The sequence below is a fragment of the Aedes aegypti genome, chromosome 1, assembly GCF_002204515.2.
Source record: "Aedes aegypti strain LVP_AGWG chromosome 1, AaegL5.0 Primary Assembly, whole genome shotgun sequence".
NCBI classification, from domain to species: Eukaryota; Metazoa; Arthropoda; class Insecta; order Diptera; family Culicidae; genus Aedes; species Aedes aegypti.
Window position 1 is genome coordinate 304,487,306 of NC_035107.1, and position 22,769 is coordinate 304,510,074.

Here is a 22,769-nt window from a genome sequence, read left to right on the forward strand (position 1 = left end):
CGGAATCCTTGGGATTCCGACCGGAATCCTTGGGATTCCGACCGGAATCCTTGGGATTCCGACCGGAATCCTTGGGATTCCGACCGGAATCCTTGGGATTCCGACCGGAATCCTTGGGATTCCGACCGGAATCCTTGGGATTCCGACCGGAATCCTTGGGATTCCGACCGGAATCCTTGGGATTCCGACCGGAATCCTTGGGATTCCGACCGGAATCCTTGGGATTCCAACCGGAATCCTTGGGATTCCAACCGGAATCCTTGGGATTCCAACCGGAATCCTTGGGATTCCAACCGGAATCCTTGGGACAATGACTGGAATTCCAAGAAAATGATTCAAAAAATCCCAAGGATTCAAGTCGGAATCCCAAGGATTGCGGTTGGAATCCCCGGGACTTTGACTGGAATTCCAAGAAAAGGATTCAAAAAATCCCAAGGATTCACGTCGGAATCCCAACAATTCCGGTTGGAATCCTCAGGATTCCGGTTGGAATCCTCAGGATTCCGGTTGGTATCCTCAGGATTCCAGTCAGAGTCCCAAGGATTCCAGTCAGAATCCCAAGGATTCCAGTCGGAATCCCAAGGATTCCAGTCGGAATCCCCAGGATTCCAGTCGGAATCCCCAGGATTCCAGTCGGAATTCCGCACCACAATGTAATAGATATTCCAGTAGAGTTCCAAAAAAATTGCCAACCTGAAATAATCACCATTATTTTCACAACCCAATATGTTGACCCAAAAGGCAACGACCGGTACGGAAACGAGTTACTAGATATAGTAGCGACCGGTGTGAGAATGAGTGACCAAATTAAAATGACAGCTCTGTGGGTGATCATTTTACTCACCGGAATAGTCGCCCCCATTAAAGATGCTCTTATATCACTATCAAACACTCTCGACCCGAAATTTGTGAATGGGCCCTAATTTTTTTCATTGAACAGAGCTAATGCTGTTTTACGGACCATCCCTTGAGTCCCACCCTGAGGCCGCTTGAAAATGAACTCCCGCGAGTGTTTTGACAGTTTGCATCGCGAGTTCATCCTCTGCTTTTGTCAGCTGTCACTGTTCTGTCACCGTTGTTCTCGCGAGTCGTAACTTTTCACCAGCCGAAAGTGATCTCCACTGCTGTGGTTTTATCGAAAGTTTTATCGAATATCCCATTCAAATCGATCAAGGTAAGTGCTTAATTGGCTTTAATAGAGAGACTTTCGTGGGCTCTTTAGTTTGCGCCATTTGGGACGTGATTCGGAATGGATCTTCGATTCCAGAGCGGAATCCTCCCTCAAAGTTACATAACCTTTGGAGGTTATACAGTACAGAAATAAAAAGTCGCCAAAATATGACCGAGATATTCTTCGCAGATGCTGACGAACCAGATCCAGCAGGCCGCCCGCATGTTGGGAGCCCAGGCCCGCCGCAACTATGGCGTCTCGGCCGTCGTCCTGTCCAAGGCAACCGATCCGATTCAGCAGCTCTTCATCAACAAACTCCGCGACTACAAGAGCAAGAGCAGGTGAGAGAGGGTGGGGTATATCTGCAGGGGGGATGGGACATTTATTTCGTTTTAGCTAGATAGCCTACCTCCAGGTTTGGTAGCAGGTGTCTTTTTAGAGACATTGTGTTCATTTTAATGCAAGTATCAAATAAGTATTTTTTTAATGAATGCTCTTTAGTCTCTATATAAAAAATGGTCTCTAATGACTCTTATTTTACTTATGCTTGCAATTCCTCTAGGAAATCTTTGGGTACATCAACGTTATTACCTCCGATAATGTTCTAAGGAATTACTTTGAATTTTATTTCGAAAGACTATCCTAGAATTTCCTCTAGACATTATTCCACTAGAACTCAAACGCTTTTTGAAAAGACAAATCAAAGAAAATAAAAACATCAGGCTCTTTTATTTGCCAAATAAAAAGGCTGTGTGTTTTTATTTTTATCAATTTGTTGTTTTAAAAGGAGAAAACTGCTTTTTCAGTTCTGACTTTTTTGCCATTTTCTCTTGCACCTTAAGGCCCAAGTAAAAATGGTGCAAAAGTCAAAACTGAAAAAGCAGTTTTCTCTTTTTAAATAGACTAATCGAAGAAAATAAAAACACACAGCTCTTTTATTTGCCAAATAAAAAGGCTGTGTGTTCATATTTTCATCAATTTATTGTTTTAAAAGGAGAAAACTGCTTTTTCAGTTCTGACTTTTGAGCCATTTTTTCTTGCACCTTAATCCACGGTTACTCCCAGGAATTGCTTAAAAAATTCTCGAGAAGCTCTCAGAGGAAATCTATATGAAACTTTTCAAAGAATTACTTGATTAACTCAACCTGTTTTAACTCAAACTCTAGGATTTTCTCCAGATTATTCCCGCAGTTCTCCCAAAAAAAATCATTTAATTTCTCAAGAAAAAAAAAAACAAGGTGAATTCCGGTAAACAATTTCTTCGAAGAAAATACGCGCCGGAATTCGCCTACAGAAGATATCCTTGGAGAGATATCGTGTTGAAATCTTAAAGAAGTTCTGAACGAAAATTGTAGTACAACTCGCCGGAGAAGTCTCACGAGTAATTTCAGAAAATATCCTTAGAGAATTAACTGGCCGAAATCGGAAAAAAAAACTCCTAGAATATATTCCGGGGGGACTGAGGTCTTCCTTGGGAAATTTCTGAATATTTCAAGAAAGACTCCTTCAGGAGTCTCTAGAGTAATCTCTGTGGCAATTTCTGGAAGTATCCTTGGAAATTGGTTAAATCTTGAAAAATCTTTGAGGAATTCCTTAAAAACTGGAAAGAACCACTGGATCAACTTCAGACCAAACTTCCGGAGTAGTAACTGAAGGAAACATTGAGCAAATACATTAAATTACATTCTGTGAAAAATTCAAGTGAAAATCAGGAAGTATACACAGTATTATACTAGAAATTCTTACCAGCTACCTTTGAAAGATGTGTGGTCGGAATTTCTGAGGTATGCTTATACTTAGGAGTATTTTGAGTCTCCGTTTTATCCTTTATCTTTATTAATAATATTTTTAGCCCCGGGCTAGTTCATCTCGGGACCACCGACTTTACTTCCCTTCCGGAGTAAGCCGTCACTATAACCTTTTTTGACATCAGAGAATATCTTTGGGGTGGGATTCGATCCCAGGTCCTCGGCACCAGGTCCGTCCCCAGCCCTGTTAAAATTGTTTTTTTTTTTTTTTTCTTTATTATTGAGACTTTCAGCCCTAGGCTGGTTCATCTCATCCGTTAAAAATTGTTCACCACAGAGTTTTCTTCTGGAATACTTTCAGGGACTTGTCCAGGGATCTTCTAAAAATTCGTCCAGTAAATCTCCCGAAAATTCAACAGAAATTGGGATTTCCAATAGACTTCCTACAGAATTTGCTCAGCAATTCCTTGAGCACTCTAACGCTACAGCCTAAACTTTCTTTCTTGCTTTATTATAGAGACTTTCATCCCTAGGCTGGTTCATCTCATTCCTACTGCTTAAACTAACTTTCAAAGGGATTTACCCAGGTTGCTCTAGGTGATCTTTAGAAGATTCCTCCAGGAGATCTCCCGAGCAAGTCCACAAAAGTCTAATCCAAATAATAAATCAGTTTTTGATGATATTCGTGAAGGGTTTTTATTTTTTTTTTTTTTTTCAGGAATTTCCATTAGATTTCATGGAACTTCTTCAGAGCATCCTGCAGAATATCATCCAGAGATATGATAGATTTTTATGTAATAATAATGTTAGCTAGAAAACCCTCCACTACTTCTTCAATGGACCATGAGTTCTTTCCGAGATCCTGGCCAGAGTTCATCAGGTACTTCTACAGAAGTTTAAAAGATTGACCCCAATGTTTCTCAAAAATTTCATTGTCATCCCTGTAAAAGTTCATGGTTAAATTCATTGAAAACTTCCAACAAGTATTTTTTGTATTTATTGTTAGCTATTGTGTACGATAACTTGCTGTTTATACAAACGTTTCTTCAAGTCAAGGAAAAATAATTCTTGATCCTAAGAGAAACAAACTAAAACTCAATAAGTAACGTAGTGCTAGAAAATCCAAATCAATCATTTACTGTTCTTTGTGTTCTAAATATGATGCAATGGCCTTGTTCATTGAACAAGTAAAATATAAGTTTACGAGTTGCCTCTGATTCCTTCAAGTTACCAGTCAGAGGTTGCTCAGAGATTTCCTAAGTAATAGTATAGAGCTGCTATACAGCTGACATACCCTGTATTAGTCGTATGATCCCAGGAATTCGCACAGAAATTCCACTGAAGAATGCTTGGATGAATTCCAGTCGAACTTGCTCCAGGAAACCTTTCAGTAGTCCAAGGCTGATACCTCCAGTAGTTTCAATAGGGCATTCACGAAACGCGACTCGAGACAAGACATAACACTTACAGTTCTTACAAACGTCAAGAAAGTTTAAAAAATTACCTTTCTGTCGACCGATTTCGGGCACGATGTAGCCCATCTACGGGACAATGTCCGACCCAATAGGGACTCAATAGGGATTACATCTAAAACTCATTGGAAATTTTTTTCTTGGGTTCTAGGATATCTTCCAAATAGTTAAAGATTTTTTCCCCTGTAAAATCACAGAAGTTTATTCTAGAGTTAAAAGAATTCCTTTAGGAATTATTTCGTGGAATCCTAGAATTCTTTGAGTAGCTCTTACGTCATATTTTCAGTAAATTGTCCAACCATTCTTCTGGAAATTATTCCATGAAGTTCCCCTAGGAATTCCATGGAATTATCATCAAACTGGTCTACTGATTTCTCTGAAGATTTCCCCAGGGTTTCATCCAGGAATGTCTCTTTCTAGAAAATTTCTCGATGTAATTTGTTCATGATTTCTTAATAAGTTAATTGATTGGTTCTCACCAGTAAATGCTACAGCTATTGTTTAAATTTCTCGGAGGATTTTTTCAATTATTCCTCCAACAAATCTTACAGGAAAGTGTTTTGTTTATTGTATTACTTTTTTACAATGTTAACGTACCATGCCCACACAGTTACGGATCACCCACAGTTACGGAGCACCACATCGGATAACTCGCTCAAAACAAAAACGTTGACGTAAAACATATTTTTCCCATGTCATACTATTTGTCTTCTACCATGTGCAATGTTAAGCACAACATTCAACCGCTAAATAACGGTGTTTTTGACAAATGTTTAGATGGTACCACACAGCTATCATTATATGGTCGTTTTCTGTAAGGAGTGCCGTCAGCATTCATAAGCTTCCACAGGTGGTAAAAATCAATCGTTCAAAAGTTGTATTTATGGTTCGCAGAAGAAAATCATTAAAAAATGCATACAGTAATATGAGCAGTATTACTTGTCGTAATGTCACGAGGAATTCGCAAAAAAAAATATTCTTCGAGAAATCATACTCTTAAATTCTTATAGTTTATCATGCTGGACTGGAATGCTGAATGGGGTCCAGATAGCCGTAGCGGTAAACGCCCACCCAGCCTCAGCTCGTGTCGTGGGTTCGAATCCAGGGTGCTTGCCACACGATGTACACTACCCGTCATAAATACGGACTCGCTTGAAAAAGTATTGCAAAACTTAATATTGAATCATCCTAAAAAGTTTTTCCTGTTCCTGTTTTTGGCAAAGTTGTACGAAAGCCAAACAGTTTGGTTCGTAATGTTGTCACTAGGTGACGATAGTGAACATTTTTTTTTTTACTTATCTCGTTTATTTGGCAGGCTCAGGCGCCGTAGGGCATAACAGAGCCGAAATCTTTTCTTTTTTTTACATTATTTACATTTTGAAATTTGAACTTATTTTAAAAACTATGTTAGCTTGCGGAAGTTTTAAGGTTATTGGATACATTTGAAACAGGGAAGGAAAGGATTTTTTGGAATTTCTTAAGCTACTTAAACTACTAAGCTGATGAAGCTTGAAGGGACAGGATGTCCAGATCTGTAATGAAACTAAACAGAAACGGTTTGTGGGAGACACGACGAGAAGAGGACAATTTGAATGGGAAAAAGAAAGACAGGGAACGAACACAATCAAACCCGGATATTGATACGCTTCAAAAACAGATGGATTAAATTCATATATTCTAAATCAAGGCCCGCCAACACTTCCCTGACAGGTTTCTGCTGTTTTCCTCGGATCCGGAGAGTTTCAGTCAGCTCAGATCTGACGCCACGATGCTCAACGCATCCCCACACAACATGTTCGATATCCTGGTAAGCCACGCCGCAAACACAGAGATTGCTTTCTGAGAGCCCAATACGGTGGGTATGCGCGCTTAACGAATAGTGATTGGACATAAGCCGACACATGACACGAATGAAATCACGGCTCATGCCCAACCCCTTAAACCATGGCTTTTTCGACATCTGTGGAAATATGGAATGCAGCCATCTACCCATTTCTCCGTCTCTCCATTTCTGTTGCCAGCTGATCAAGGTCTCCCGACGGGCCAATGCAAAAAATTCTTCGAAGGCGATTTGACGCTCGTAAACATCGCCTTCTTTAGCGCCTACCTTAGCCAGAGAGTCCGCTTTCTCATTGCCAGGAATGGAGCAATGCGAAGGGACCCAAGCTAGGGTAACAGTGTAAGAGCGAATTGACAAAGCACTCAATGCCTGGCGTATTCTATTCAGGAAGTACGCTGAGTGCTTCACCGGCTTCATTGACCGAACAGCCTCCAGAGAACTTAAACTGTCGGAAAAAATGAAGAAGTGTTCGGGTGGGAGAGAACTGATGTACTCTAAGGTGTAGTGTATAGCTGCTAGTTCAGCAACATATACAGAACATGGTTTTTGAAGCATGAAGGAGGCGCTATGAGAAACGTTGTAAACACCGAAACCAGTGATATCATCCATTTTTGACCCATCAGTGAAGAACTGTCGGCTCTCGCTGACATGCCCGAATTTACTTGCAAACATGGGAGGGATAAACTTTGAACGAAAGTGATCTGGTATACCATGGATATCTTGCTTCATGGACAAATCAAATACTACAGAGGAACAGTCGAATTCTAGGAAGTTATCACGATTGGTGTTAACCGAAGATGGGCTAACCTCCAGCGTCATGTACCAGTAGTACACACTCATGAAACGAGTTTGAGGGTTATGTTCAAGCAGCTTTTCGTAGTTTTCAATAACCAATGGATTGAGAACCTCACAACGGATAAGGAACCTGAGTGTTAACTCCGCGAAACGATCTGTCAGGGGCTGTACTCCTGCAAGTACCTCTAAACTCATTGTGTGAGTCGAGTTCATGCAGCCTAGTGCGATGCGAAGACAGCGGTACTGAATCCGCTGTATCTTCAGCATATGTGTTTTCGCCGCGGATTGAAAGCAAAAGCTACCGTACTCTAAGACCGACAAGATGGTTGTTTGGTACAGCTTGATCAGATCTTCCGGATGGGCTCCCCACCATGTTCCGGTTATAGTTCGCATGAAGTTGATTCGTTTTTGGCATTTCTGTGTCAGATACACAATGTGTTTCCCCCAGGTGCATTTGGCGTCGAACCAGACCCCGAGATATTTAGAAGACAAGCTATGAGTGATTGTCTTACCCATGAGTGTAAGCGGAAACTTGGCAGGTTTGTGTTTCTTTGAAAAGACAACCATCTCAGTTTTCTCCGCAGAGAATTCGATACCCAGCTTTAAAGCCCAAGTAGACAAATTGTCCAGAGTATCTTGTAAGGGTCCTTGTAGTTCGGCTGCTGTTGGTCCTGTGACAGAAACAACACAGTCGTCTGCAAGCTGTCTTAACGAGCAATTTTCCATGAGACAGTCATCAATGTCTCTCACATAAAAATTATAAAGAAGATCCCTGGGGGAGACCCATGTAGCTAATTCGTGAAACTGACAAGTTGCCATGAGTAAAACTCATATGCTTCTCGGACAACAAATTGTACAAAAAATTGTTCAAAACTGATGAAAGGCCACTTGCGTGGAGTTTGTCTGAAAGGACATCAACACAAACTGAGTCAAAAGCACCCTTAATATCCAAAAACACTGAACCCATCTGTTCCTTTTGGGCAAAGGCAAGTTGAATTTCTGAAGAAAGCAGCGCAAGACAGTCGTTCGTTCCTTTGGCTCTGCGAAAACCAAACTGTGTATCTGACAGCATGCCATTCGATTCAACCCATTTATCCAGCCGAAAGAGAATCATCTTCTCTAACAACTTGCGAATACACGACAACATCGCAATTGGACGGTACGAATTATAGTTCGACGCGGGTTTCCCGGGTTTTTGGATGGCTATTACTCTCACCTGCCTCCAGTCATCCGGAACAATGTTACACTCCAGAAAGTGATTAAACAAGTTCAATAGGCGCCTCTTTGCGACGTCAGGTAGGCCCTTAAGCAAATTGAACTTGATTCGATCCATTCCTGGAGCGGAATTGTTACATGAAAGGAGAGCAAGTGAGAATTCAACCATCGAAAAAGGTCTATCCATAGCGTCCCTATCCACCGGAATATCTCGTCGCACGCGATCAACAGGAACGGAATCCGGACAAACTTTCTTAGCGAAATCGATAATCCACCGAGGAGAGCTCTCTCGATCTTCATTAACCGACGATGTATTACGCATTCTTCTTCCGACGGTCCAAAGCGTTCTCAACGAGGTCTCACGTGATAATCCTTCCACAAAATGACGCCAATAACCGCTTTTCTTCGCTTTGACCAAGCTTTTAAACTTGCGTTCAAGGGAAGAATAGCGCTCATAGTTGTCAATTGAACCACGTTTCCGGAAGTCTTTAAACGCGGCGGATTTCTCGCGATAGAGTGCCTTACACTCTTCATCCCACCACGGATTGGGAGGCTTCTTGCGAACCGACGGACCAGGCACAGGACGGCGTTGGGCTTGAAGAGCGCTGTTGAGAATCAACTCGGATAAAAAGCGATACTCTTCCAACGGAGGAAGTACTTCTACCGCTTGTTCTCCATCAATGATCGTTTCCGCGTACTTTCCCCAGTCTATGTGCTTTGTGAGGTTGTGGATAATTTATCCATCAAAAGATATGATCGTTGCAAGGAGGGGCATTCTAGAAGCCAGTTGCTTCAAAAGAGGAGTCACACATGGAAGCAATCCTTTGACAATGTTCTTCACTGGGTCAGAAGCATTGAAGAAATTAAGGATGATATCTACAATGCCAGAAAGCGTAAACATTGGAACGCCCTGAGGTTGCCCTAGGGGCTCCGAATGCGAGCTTTCTTTTGGCTGAGCAGTTTGAAATTTTGGAATATTTGGGATTTTAGATTTTCCCGGTAGTGGCGGAAAGTCTCTTTCCTCTTGGAGTTTGAATCCAGGAGGTGAAAGCTTTGAGACTTTCGCGACAGGCTTAGTATTTTTCATGGCTGATGGGTCATCACTGCTAGACAGAATCCGAGGCTTTTTTGTGGGTCTCTGGAGTCTCACACGCTTCCTCGATGAACCCTTGAAAACGAAGGAAATTCCTTCACCAACCTCAGAGTCGGAGCCCTGATCATCAAGAGACAGAGAAGAGTAGATATTTTGGGATTCAGCAGACGGAGCAGCCTTTTTCAACATCTCGGCAAAACTACGCCGAGAGCGCTGCTCTAATGATCGTCGCTGATGTTGCTGCCGGCGTACGTACGTCGGTATACTACATGCACCATCCACATGTCTCTCCTCGCAAGAAGCACAGCGAGGTTTATTGCAGCAATACTGGGCAGTATGGCCCAGTTGCTTGCAATTTGTGCAATTCATTACGTTCGGTACGTACAGCCGCACAGGTAAACGAAGTTTGCCGATTACAAGAAAATTCGGCAAAGCAGATCCGGAAAAGGTCACACAGAAGGATTCAGATTGTGAATAGATCTTCTTTTCTCCCACCAGAGATACGGAATGCAATTGCTTGCATTCCAGTATGGGGACAGATGGGAGAGAAGGGTTTTTGAAGCGACCACAACCCTGCATCAATTCTTCGCAGGTCATACTGCCTTCGGTGACCACTCCCGCAATCTCAACCCGATGGCTTGGCAGATAAGTTTGATACTCCCGAGTAAAGAGCTCACAGGCCACAATCTCATTGGCCTGTTTACGGTCACTGACGGTGACGCGCAGCTTACCAGAACCCACTGTGTCAATGGCGACAACGGAAGAGAATCGCTTAGTCAGATCCTTACTGATCTGAATAGTGTTCAACCGTTTGCCTTTGGATCGAAAGAAAACAACAAAAGGCCCACCAGAGTCGGGCGGGTAGGCCTTGAGGCGAGGGGACGTCGGAGATGGTAGAATATTGGTGTTCATTTGAGACACATCAGATTGAGGGGACACACATGGATTGGGCATAGAGGTGTTTGTGTTGGTTCAACACATTCGAAGACTCAGTGAGGGGATACGACGTTCCCCCGCCATCATCATCTACACCCATTGCGGTAGCTTAACACCGCAAAGGGCGCACGAATAACTCAAACTAACACTATTCACAGAAATGGAAATTGAATCAAACTGAAAAAAAACACATACAATGGGGAAAGGGAAGAGGGAAAACTTTCACACGCAGTAAAAACTAATCAAAAAAGACGTGAAGAGGAGAAGAACAACGAGAGGTACTTATTTTTTACTCTATCCACGCTGGCGTCGTCGATGCTGTAACCGATGGGCGTCTACGCTTGGGGAGAGGTAGCAAGTAACGTACGACCATTCGCTGGGACGCGTAGATGTGTGGTTGATCTCCGCTGTCCACGCTATACGCACACCACAGACGATGATCGCACTGATGAACTCTGCACTGCACACAGGTAGCACACGGGACGGGGTGCGAGCTGCCTTCGATGATACACGTGATCAAAAAAGGACGGTCTGGTTCCTGGTTCGCTGGTACGGTGTATGTGTGGTTGGTCTCTCACTGCCTGCCACCAACCGACACAGGCGTCGATAACGATGGTGACCAATGAGAATATATACAAAGGTGTGGAAGAAGAAGCAACGGCTATGTATTAGTAAAGAGAAAAAACGTAAACAAAAATAACTACGTCACTAATTTACATGGCTTCTTATGGAAGCTCGCTCGTTTGTAGTTGTGAAACATTTTGCACCGTACACGGATGTCACGCACACTAAATGTCTTCTTCCCCACCTCGGTATATATTCTCATTGGATGGTGACCACTGTCGGTGTGGAGAGCGCACCGCTGTGCACGCTATATGCACACCACAAACGATGATCACTCAGGTAGCACACGGGACGAGGTGCAAGCTGTCTTCTACGATACACGTGATCGGAAAATAACCACGCAATGGCGAAAACGTTCAATACTTTTGCGCAAAACTCGATTAAACGGCAACACAATGGCTTCGCCAAAAGTGTTCCGCTTCCAAGCCGAACTAAGGCACTTCACTGCACTAAAAACACTTGGCAATAGGCGTCGAAATACCAAAGATTTGGAAAAACGGGGGTGAACCCGGACACACGAGAACTATCGACTGTCTCGCACGGTAGCTCAACAAGGAATGATAGTGAACATGTTGAATTGAAAACTTTAAGATAGTTCTGTATTGTGATCCTGATGAAATAGTAAGTTCGAGTCTTCGACAAAGTTGTTCAAAGACGGCTAAAGAAATCCGAACGTCAAACAGTTTGATTCGTCATTCTTCCGCTTGGTGGCGCTAGTGAGCATGTGGTGTTGGGCATCTTGAACTTGAACTGTGGTCGGAGGTTGCCACGAAAACCATCTTTTACTCTGGTTCTTCAGCACTTGTCGAGATATGGAACATCAAGTTATGGAGGGTTGACTGTTATTAAATCTCATGATTTGATAAGAAAGAAGGTCCAGAATGTTGTTCTGAAAGCTTTTGGTGGAAGTGATTCAGGTCTGATGCATCTTTTAAGGATTCGCAAATGTTTTACTTCATGTGCGTTTATTCATGTCCGACGCACATCATATTCAAATTTTTCAAGTCAGATTCATGTTTATTCGCTCTGTACCCAAGTGAGTCATGTCTGATCCTCTTTATTTTCAACTGTTTCAGGTTTGATTCACTCAATGTTCAATTGATTTCAAGTGATTCGTGTCTGTTTAACTTCATTTTCAAATGTTTCAAGTTTGATTCTAGAAATAACATAGGCTAGAAATAACACTACGGATTGCCTGTTCCGGTGGTATAAGTCCATCATACAGGTGGCCCCTAATTCACGGTGTCATGCAGCTGAAAGCATACCGTGCCTGGGAATGAATGGTTAGGGGGGTCAAAAGAAACCTAACCGTGAACGTTGCCTGTGGAGTACCGGGGCACCCTCCACAGTATTATGCCCTTACTGTGCTACCCGGAGCAATGGCGCAGTTGACCTTGTACTTCTTCGGCTACTCATATTTAGCCTCAAATCAGAGGCTTGATACGAGTGGGAGCATGTTAATGTAATATGAATCGAATAAAAATTATCCAGGTGAACCTTCATCATGCAAAGGGCGCATCAGCAGTGCTCAGCAGAAGGTTCACCAAGGAAAATATCAATGTGGGACTAATTCAAGAGCCCTGGGTAAATGATGGTAGGGTACTTGGTTGCCCTTCGAGCAGTTGTAGAGTTTTGTACGACGAAACTCAGTCCAAACCACGAACAGCTATTCTTGTAAATAATAGGGACACAAAATTTGTCCCAATTACAGAATTTATCCGTAGAGACATTGTTGCGAACAAAGTAGAGGTGCCAACTATCCGTGGGAAAACGGAGGTATGTATTGCTTCTGCTTACTTTCCTGGAGATGTTGAAGATGTGCCTCCATGCTCTGTCGTTCATTTTATCAATTACTGTAAGAAAATTAATGCCCAATTTATAATAGAGTGCGATGCAAATGCCCATCATACAACTTGGAGCAGCACCGATATTAATAAAAGAGAAGATCTTTTAAAGTACATGTCGTCTAACAACATAGACATATGTAATAGAGGTGATTCCCCTACTTTTGTAAACTCTATCCGACAAGGGGTTCTTGATCTCACTATCTGTAGCGACTTGCTACCGGAGAAGATTGTGAACTGGCATGTTTCCGATAAAGAATCATTGTCAGATCATAAACAAATCCGGTTCGATTTTAAAGCTGGATCAGAAATAACAGAAAGCTTTAGAAACCCAAAAAAAAACAATTGGGATCTCTATCGTTTTCATTTAACGAATAAAAATTCGTATAACGGTGAACAGTTTACGACTGTTTCACAACTGGAAAACTCCTTTAATGGGATCATTGACCAAATGGTCTCATCTTATCATGCTAGCTGTCCTATTCAACAAAGGTCATCTAACAGGCATGTGCCTTGGTGGAATGACAAGCTGGCAGGATTGAGGAAGAAATCTAGGCGATTGTTCAATAGAGCAAAGACCGATTTAGATTGGGTTGAATACAAAAAAGCCCTAACAGAATACAACAGAGAACTAAGGCACGTCAAACGTAAGGACTGGAGATGGGTATGTGAAAGCATCAACAACGCTCCTGCAGCTGCAAGGCTGCACAAAGTCCTTTCAAAAGACCATTCAAATGGTCTAGGTAGCCTTAAAAAAGAAGACGGCAGTTATACTGTTGACTCTTCTGAAACACTGGAAGTAATGATGAGAACTCATTTCCCTGAATCGATCCCATATTCGGATGAAGAACAGGTCTCAGATGAGGCACGACATGTATGGTCGATAAATGCCTATCAGAAAGCTTATGAAATCTTCACGCCTCCGAGGGTCGAATGGGCATTGAGTTCTTTTCAGCCTTTCAAATCTTCCGGGAAAGATGATATTTTCCCAGGCTTACTGCAACAAGGAAAAGAGACGCTTTGTCCGCTCTTAACCGAAATATTCAAAGCAAGTGTTGCGCTTTCATATACCTATACCAAAAGCGTGGCAAAAGGTTCGAGTTGTTTTCATTCCAAAAGCTGGAAGAAAGGATAAAACAACTCCCAAAGCCTTTAGACCTATAAGCCTTTCCTCTGTTCGTTCTAAAGACAATGGAAAAAATAATTGATGACTTCATCAAGTCAACAAGCTTAATAGAAATGCCTCTTTGTAAATACCAATTTGCGTATCAATCAGGTAAATCTACCATTACGGCGCTGCAGTCGCTGGTAAATAAAATCGAGAAATCTCTTGAAGCCAAAGAAATAGCCGTGGTTGCTTTTCTCGATATTGAAGGAGCATTCGATAATGCATCCTATAGCTCTATGAGTTCAGCCATGGAAGCAAGGGGCTTGGATAAATGTGTTATCGAATGGGTTATGACTATGCTCAAGGATCGCACAATTTCTGCTGATCTAGGAGGTGCGCAAATATCTATAAGATCTACGAAGGGATGTCCTCAAGGAGGAGTGCTATCGCCCTTACTGTGGTCTCTTGTAGTAGACGAACTCCTTAGAAATTTAATAGATCAAGGTTTTGAGGTAATTGGATATGCCGATGATAACACGATTTCCGATCGGTTGCAAACTGCGTTAAACATTACTCTCAAATGGTGTAGGAAAGAGGGGTTAAACGTTAACCCTTCAAAAACTATTATCGTGCCTTTTACCAGAAGGAAAAAGGTAAAGCTTATACAGCCTTCTTTGAATGGAGTTCAAATTCAATTTTCGGAAGAAGTTAAACACCTTGGGGTAGATAAGAAATTGAGCTGGAACTCTCATCTGAGCAAGGTCATAAGTAAGGGTACTAATGCCCTATGGGTCTGCAATAAAGCCCTAGGAAAAACTTGGGGACTGCGACCTAATATGGTAAACTGGATTTATTCAGCAATGGTCCGACCAAAAATTAGTTATGCTTCACTGGCTTTCGGCTGCTTGGATACATCCAAGCAAACGAAAAGATTCATAAAACCCAGTCTAGCTAAAGCCCGGGCTATACTGAATCTTAATAAAGGAAATCTTAGGGTAATAACTGACCTGATGACCGGTCACTGCCCAAGTAGGCATCATCTTAAAAAGATAGGGAAAATACAATCCTCTGAGTGTCGTTTTTGTAAAGATGAAAACGAAACTGCTGAGCATTTACTCTGCAACTGCGGAGCATTGCTCGATCAAAGAATGTTAGCATTTAGAAAAGGGTTATTAGAGCCCTTGGAAATTTGGCAAGGTAGTCCTCATAGGGTAATAGACTTTATAAAACGAGTTGTGCCCAGTTGGGACAGTGTGACACATCAACCAATCACATCTCAATTGTGAAAGGATATTTGATGAGCACCAAATAAAATATGGGTCATACCACAATATTCAAAAATAATGGAAGCAGTGGTTAAAAGGCTCTACAGATGAAACAAAAAAAAACATGTAACTTTGATTATCGTTTGAAAAAAAGATCCACCGAGTTCCACCCTGAATAACGCACAGACATGTTTCTTAGATTGTCCTCTAAAGGGTATAAAATATACTCTTCGTGGTTTTTGTCCTTGAGTGCATCTTGGAAGATTTTCCAGAAGAACTGTAGGAGTAATCTATGGATAAAATACTAAAAAAAACTAGATGAGCTTTATAATCCCAAGTCTACTTTATTGAGACACCCCTGAAAAATGTCTTAATTGTTTAACGCTCATGATGTCCATTTACTAGAGTCCCCAAATAGTCTACTTGTTGGTTCAATGGGTAACTATTGATGAACAATCAAAAACTTTTTTTTACGATTTTGATCAATTTAAGTTAAATCCGACAACTTTTGTTATAGTGTTTCTTATTTTAAGCATTCCCTGTCCTTAAAACATTAAAAAGGGGTAGGAATTTTCGTAGAGTTTCTTGTAAAAAACCCTAAAATAATTTTAAAAAAACCCTAGAATAAAATAGAATAAAACAGGATTTTTTAAGAGCTTTTGTAGGGTTTTTTGAGGAAGCTTTCAAGAGTAACAATTGTTGGAGAAAACGGTTGAAGAAATAGTGGAAAAATATCGGGAGGAAATCCCGAGATAGTCTCTCAAAAATTTTCAGAATAATCTCCGTAGGAAATGTTGAAGGTAGAAGCGTTGGAGTACTCCTGCCTGATGCTGGTTACAAAGAAAATGTTGGAGGGTACTTTGGAAAATCGCTGATAGACATTCTGGAAGAATTGATGGAGGATTGCATGTAATGATATCAGAAAAAAAAAATCTCTGAGAAATCTTTAGAAGAATTCCTCGAAGTATGTACAAAAAGATTCCTGATGAACCTGAAGAATACTCCCGTTATATTATCTGATAGTTTCTTTAGAACCTCTGGAATTTTGTAAAGAAAGTGACTTTACATACCATTTTGGTTCAAATAGAGACAGAACGGTAACAATCGAGTGTCTTAAAAACAGGCTTGATAGAAACTCCTCTGCGAGGCAAAGAGGAGGCGATTTTGCCGTTTTTTCTGAGGAGAAAAAAATAAACTCAAAATTTTCAACACAGATCCTCAAGCGATTCGAGTGAGAGTGCAGAAAAATGCGAGGATTTTTTCAGACACTCTCTCTCTCTCGTTGCGATGCTCACCATCACTCACACTTCAAACGAACTCTCGAGTCTGCCGCCCGAACAGACAGTCCTCGGGGAGTTGTGAGAGCACCCTTTTTTGATGGAATTTAACTCGTTTTTTTTTTGTGCTGCTTCTTCCTCGCTCATTTTTCGTTGCCTCGCTGCTTAGCATTTTTTGGCTCCCTCGCAAAGAGGCACTGGCAGCACGCTGCTCTAGAGTATGTCACCGAACTCTGATGATGTTGAGGAGAATTATCAAGCCTGCTTAAAAATAGGAGCTTTAGACACATTATGCCTAAAAAAGAGACCACAAAATTAGAAAACAACCACTAGAAAGAGACAGGAAACAAAAAAGGCCAAAAAAAAAAAACAAACAAGAACCAGGAGATAGGAGTTTTTATATTGATTTTCAAAATATGCAATCAATTAATGATTTTTAACGGACTTTTTTTAAGAATCACCGAATCCTGCATTTTATCCAAGTTTTCTCCAGCATTTAATCCAAACATTACCCTCATAGTTTTTCCAAATATTTCTTAATTGTTTTTTTCTCAAAGCATTCCATGCAATCTTCAAAAAAGTAAATTTAAGTTTTATACCAGTTAATAGTAGTTTTCCCAATATATCCTCCAATCATTTCTGTACAATTTATTTCGCGATGTTGTCCAATGTTTTTCAAGAAATTCCTTTAAAAAATCCTGCGAAATACTTGTGCTTATTCTGCGCGGCGTGTGAGTAGAGACGACTCGCTCTCACCGCGAGTGACGTGAGACGACTAATGTTAATCAAATGGGAGCGAGTCGACAATTGTCACCTCATTCGACTCGTGTCACCTCACACGCCGCGCAGAATAGGCATGACTATCCCGAGATTCGATTAATTTTTTTATTTCGATTATCTCATCAAATTCTCTATTAACCCTCTAATACCCAACCCCGCCTTTAGACGGGGTACACTTTGGAATTTTGTGTATTTTTTCGTAGCTCGGAAATCAAAATGATTTTATTTTTGGCTTATACCTTGACTCATAACAGGCATATGAGAAAAGTTTTTTATGACTTTTGAAACTTTTTTGTATTTTTAGAAATTGTTTGAAAAATTGCATTCTTATATAACCTACAAATGCCTGGGTTTCATTTAACGTGTAATATAAAAAATCGTACCTTATATATTTTTCTACGATTAACCTATCACAAACGAAGAGCCTGGTGGTATTAAAATCATTTCAAACCTGTTTTTCCGTTAGTTACACGGAAAATAAAATACGCTCCGAAAAAAAATTAAAAATTTAATATTTTTCAAAATACCGTAACAATTAAAATTTTTATTATTGCCAAAAATCAACAACTAGAAAAGGCTTCAAGAAAAAATGAAAAAAGCTAGGGATGTTCAAAAATAAAAATTATAAAAATCAAAAACCAAAATTTAAAAATTTGCGAATAAAAATAAATAAATGCCCAAAACGTGTTTAGAACGATTTTAGATAACGAAAAATAATACTTAAATCGAAAATAAAAATTTGGGTATTAGAGGGTTAAATCGTCTTAAACTGACTCGAAAGTCCAGGAGTTGTTTTAGAGGTCCTTGATCATTTAGGATGACTTTGAAACTTACACAGATTTTATCAGGGGTTACCATTGGATTTTTTTTCAAAAATACCTCACAGATTTATTATTCAGAATTTTTTTCTTGGAATTTTCCTAGAGACATAGTAGAAAGAATTCCTGAATAAAAAAAAAACTTTCAAGACTTACTTGAGAAAAGCCCATAGAATTGGAGGAAAGTGGATGAATTTCTGTAGAAATTTTAGAAGGAATCTCTGGTGCAATTACTGAGGGTATCTTTAGATAAATTTCTATTTAAAATCTTATATAAATCCTGAAAGACATATAGGGCATAGCGACTTCCTATAAACTCCTGTAGAAATTATTGATTGAATTTAAGAAGACCAGGAATCTTGGATGAATCTATGGATGAATCATTGGATAAAACTGTTGAGGAATTAAGACGTTCTTGGAAAATTTCTCAAAGAATTTTTAGAGGAATATTCTTTGAAGAAATTCCATTTCTGTGGTATTCTTTGGAAAACTTCATGCTAAATCTCTGATGTATCCTAATCAAAATTCTTGAAGAATATACGTGCAGAAATTCCTTGGGAAATAATAGCTAAATGTGCTCCTTAAGAAATTTCTGAACATACCGCCGTGCGGGGTGACATTGGTCCTAGGGGGTGACTTTGACCGCCCTTTTCGATGCATCTCTTGACTAGCACGGGAGGCAAAAAACTAATCCATGACCATCCGGTGGCTATTTATAATGTATTCTTGAAGCTTGCCACATTGTTTTCATTATTCTGGTTTTAGTTTGCTGTAAAAATCTTGGCCCAAAGTCACCCTTATGGACCAATGTCACCCCGCACGACGGTACCTGAAATAATTTTTGATGAAATTCCTGGAGAAGATCTTAGAGAAATATCTGATGGTTTGAAGAATCTAAATTTTATTCCTGGCTCCTTTCAGGTTTCGTTTTCTTGCTTCCTGTTTGGTGTCTTTTCGGCCGTTTTTTTGTTGCTTTTAAGATCTTTTTTTCAGGCAACAGGCCTTGATATCCTATTTTTAATTTTTCAGCCGCCTTGTAAAGACGGAAAGCTTCGTCTTGTGGTAACGACTGACGGCCTTTGGGTTTGCGTCCCTTAAATATAGTAACTTTCAATTTCCAGTTTAGGAATCCAAAGGGTTAACATTTTTCTTAGCTTTACTATGCACAAAATATTTGTCAATGTTTGTCCTACCCATGGTTTCAAACGTGGACGCGCCTCTGTTTGAAATGAATTATATGGGTTGTTCCTGGATGACATGCTTTAAAAATTTCTAATGGAATTTCATGAGGCATCCCTGATCGAATGTACTGAAGGATAGAAATAGTTCGTAATGGAAATTCTTTCAAAACTTCGAGTACACTCGAAAATACCGTTTCATAGAAGAACTCCTGAAGGAATCTTTGCAAGATCTGCTAACCTAGTAGCAACTGGAGAAATCTGTGGAAGAATTAGTGGGAAATCTCTGGAATAAATGCTGTGCTAGTCTCTTTCAGAGTAATTGCTGTATAAATTGTTGATCTAAGCAACCGGAAGTCCATGTCCATGATCAAAGCACCCATAGAGGAAGTGACGTCTTCTTTTTCTTCTTCATTCCTATTCCAACTACTAACCAATAAACACGTATTATAAAACCAAACCGCTGCGCCTAATCAATAGGTTATGGGCCCAGATACGTTATTCGAGTTTGAGGAAGATTTGCGAACCAAGGTAATGGAGGACGAGAAGAAGTGGATTTTCGACGGAAGGAAATATAACCAGTGGGCGTACCGGATGCGTGTGTTGCTGGAGGAGAAAGGCCTTGTGAAGTGCATCGAGGAAACCATTAACGAGGAAGATTACGCTGAACTCCCTGAGGACTCTATGGAAGTCAAGACGAGGAAGAAGCAACAACTCGAGGAAAAATGGAAGCTCGATCGGAAGTGCAAGAGCCTGATCGTCCACCGCGTCTCCGATAGCCACTTGGAATACGTTATGGGAAGGAAAACTGCGAAAGAGTGCTGGGATAGCATCCAAGGAACTTTCCAACGTCGAGGTCTTGCCAACCGGCTGTATTACCGTCGTAGACTTGGTTTGCTGAAGTTGAAGAGCGGTGCGAGTATGCAGAATCATTTGCTGGAGTTCGACAAGCTACTGCGAGGACTGAAGATGACCGGTGCCAAGGTTGAAGAAGATGATGCGATTACCCAACTTCTTCTTACCCTGCCAGAACAATACGATGGGCTGTGTACGGCGCTGGAAACGATGTCATCCGATAAGTTGTCCATGGAGTTTGTCAAGAACCGTTTGTTGGAAGAAGAAGCGAAGCGTTTCGTGAAGAACGATTGTCTCGATGAAGACGGAAATACCGAATCGGCGTTTGCTGAGCTGAAAAAGAGAGATGATTGGGACCGATGGAAGGAAGCGATTGAAAGCGAGTTGCAGAGTTTAAAGAAAAACGGAACTTGGACTTTGCATCCGAAGCCAAAAGAGAAAAACATCGTGGATTGTAAATGGGTATTCCGGATCAAACGTGATGACAACGGCAACATTGAAAGGTATAAAGCGCGGCTTGTTGCCAAAGGATATTCGCAGAAGAAGAATTATGATTATACAGAGACATACGCACCAGTGGCACGAATAACAACGTTCCGGATTATGCTGAGTATAGCGAATCAATTCAAGTACACCATACATCAAATGGACGTAAAAACGGCGTTTCTGAATGGAAATTTGAAGGAAGTAATTTACATGTACCAGCCAGAGGGATTCGAGGAAGGAGATCGGAACATGGTGTGCCGTTTGCAAAAATCGCTTTATGGACTCAAGCAAGCACCACGAAGCTGGAATGAGGCGTTCAATTCGTTTGTTTTGAGCTTGGGATTCAAACGATCCAACTACGACTGCTGTTTATATTGGAAGCGTACTGGAGGAGTGGTCGTATACTTGTTGCTGTATGTAGATGATATTTTGCTGATGACAAACAACCTTGAAGAAATTCAACTTATCAAGAATCAACTTTCCGAAAGATTTGAAATGACAGATATGGGAGAAGTTAAGCAGTTCCTCGGAATCAAAGTTGAACGATATGAGAATCAAATCAAGATTAGTCAGCCCAAATACATTGATGGAATGCTGAAACGTTTCGGAATGGAAGAATGTCGACCAACATCAACCCCAATGGAACCAAAGCCGCAGTTTGAACATGAAGGAAACATAGAACTGACCAAGCAGCCTTACAAGGAGTTGATAGGATGCTTATCATACTTGATGCTATCAACCAGACCAGACATCGCCGCCGCAGTCAACACTTTCAGCCGATATCAAGCAGCACCTACAGATAAGCACTGGAGCCACCTGAAAAGGGTTTTACGCTACCTAAAAGGGACCAGAGATTATGGATTAGTGTATCGCCGCAGAGCTGATTCCAGTCCGCTGATAGGATACGCAGATGCAGATTGGGGAAACGATGGTGAGGACAGGCGATCTATTTCTGGCTTTACATTCAAAATCCATGATGCAACCGTTTCGTGGACTACAAGAAAACAGAACACCGTAGCTCTCTCATCGACAGAAGCAGAGTACGTTTCATTAAGTCAAGCAGCATGTGAAGCAATTTGGCTAAGAAATGTGCTACAAGAATTTGGCGTTGATATTTCCGAACCGACTAGAATATTTGAGGACAATCAATCGTGCATACGAATTGCTGAGGAGCCTCGGGATCATCGAAGAATGAAGCATGTGGATATTCGATTCCACTTTATTCGAGAATGCATCCAGAACAAGATTATTCGGCCAGTTTATGTATCTACAAAAGAACAAGTTGCTGATATATTTACCAAAGGCCTACCAGCAGGACCATTTGCACATCTTCGGGAGAAGCTGAATCTCTTCGGTTGAGCGGGGGTGTTGATCTAAGCAACCGGAAGTCCATGTCCATGATCAAAGCACCCATAGAGGAAGTGACGTCTTCTTTTTCTTCTTCATTCCTATTCCAACTACTAACCAATAAACACGTATTATAAAACCAAACCGCTGCGCCTAATCAATATAAATTACGGGAGGTAGTAGGGTTGGATTCCCTGGAGCTAATTTTGAAGAATTTCTTCTAATCATCCTTTGAAAAATCGCTGAAGAATTTTTCAAGATGAATTTCTTGCAAAATTGGTAGAGCATTTTAAGAGAAATTTCTGAAGGAATGTCTGGAGAAGTACAGTAAAGTGTTTCAGAAGAAATCTGTTGAATTCCATAAGAATTCCTGAAACTTTTTCTCGAGAAGAAATTTCTGAAGAAACTGTGAAATAATCACGCAAGAGCCAGCGAGACAGTCTTGACTAAATAAAAGAAGCTTTAGAGAGCATACATAGAAAATAAAAATGTTCATTAAAATAGTGACCAAGTCTTTGAAATGAGACCTTCTACCATCTATGAATTCCTGTTTGACTTTCTTGATCTTACCCCGATAATCAGTTCTAACAAATTGAATCACTAATCTTGTAAATCTCTTTCTATTGCAGCGGCGGCAAGCTGGTCGACGCCACGCCCGAGATCGAACGCGAACTGAAGCAGGAGCTGGAGAAGCTGGCCAAGCAGTACGGAGGCGCCAGCGGCGTCGACATGACCGCCTTCCCCTCCTTCAAATTCGAGGAACCCAAGATGGGCCCCATCAATTCCAGCAGCGCCTAAGAAAAACAAAAAAAAAAGCTAGGCCACTGCTAGACGTTCTTGTAAAGTTATCGAAATTCGCGGAATAAATTATCTGAAATCTTAATCTAGGCTCTAGCAAGTTTTTAAAACGAAAGAAA

The 22,769-nt window shown here is 40.9% G+C and overlaps 1 protein-coding gene across 1 annotated transcript; it reads left to right on the plus strand.

The window, feature by feature from the left end:
* The first annotated feature begins 1,013 nt into the window (after positions 1 to 1,013).
* LOC5576107 (ATP synthase-coupling factor 6, mitochondrial) lies at positions 1,014 to 22,735 on the plus strand. Its single transcript, XM_001662402.2, has 3 exons — positions 1,014 to 1,174; positions 1,361 to 1,512; positions 22,482 to 22,735. The coding sequence occupies exons 2-3, from the start codon at positions 1,361 to 1,363 to the stop codon at positions 22,648 to 22,650; spliced, it is 321 nt and encodes a 106-aa protein (XP_001662452.2). The 5' UTR covers positions 1,014 to 1,174; the 3' UTR covers positions 22,651 to 22,735.
* Positions 22,736 to 22,769: the final 34 nt, after the last annotated feature.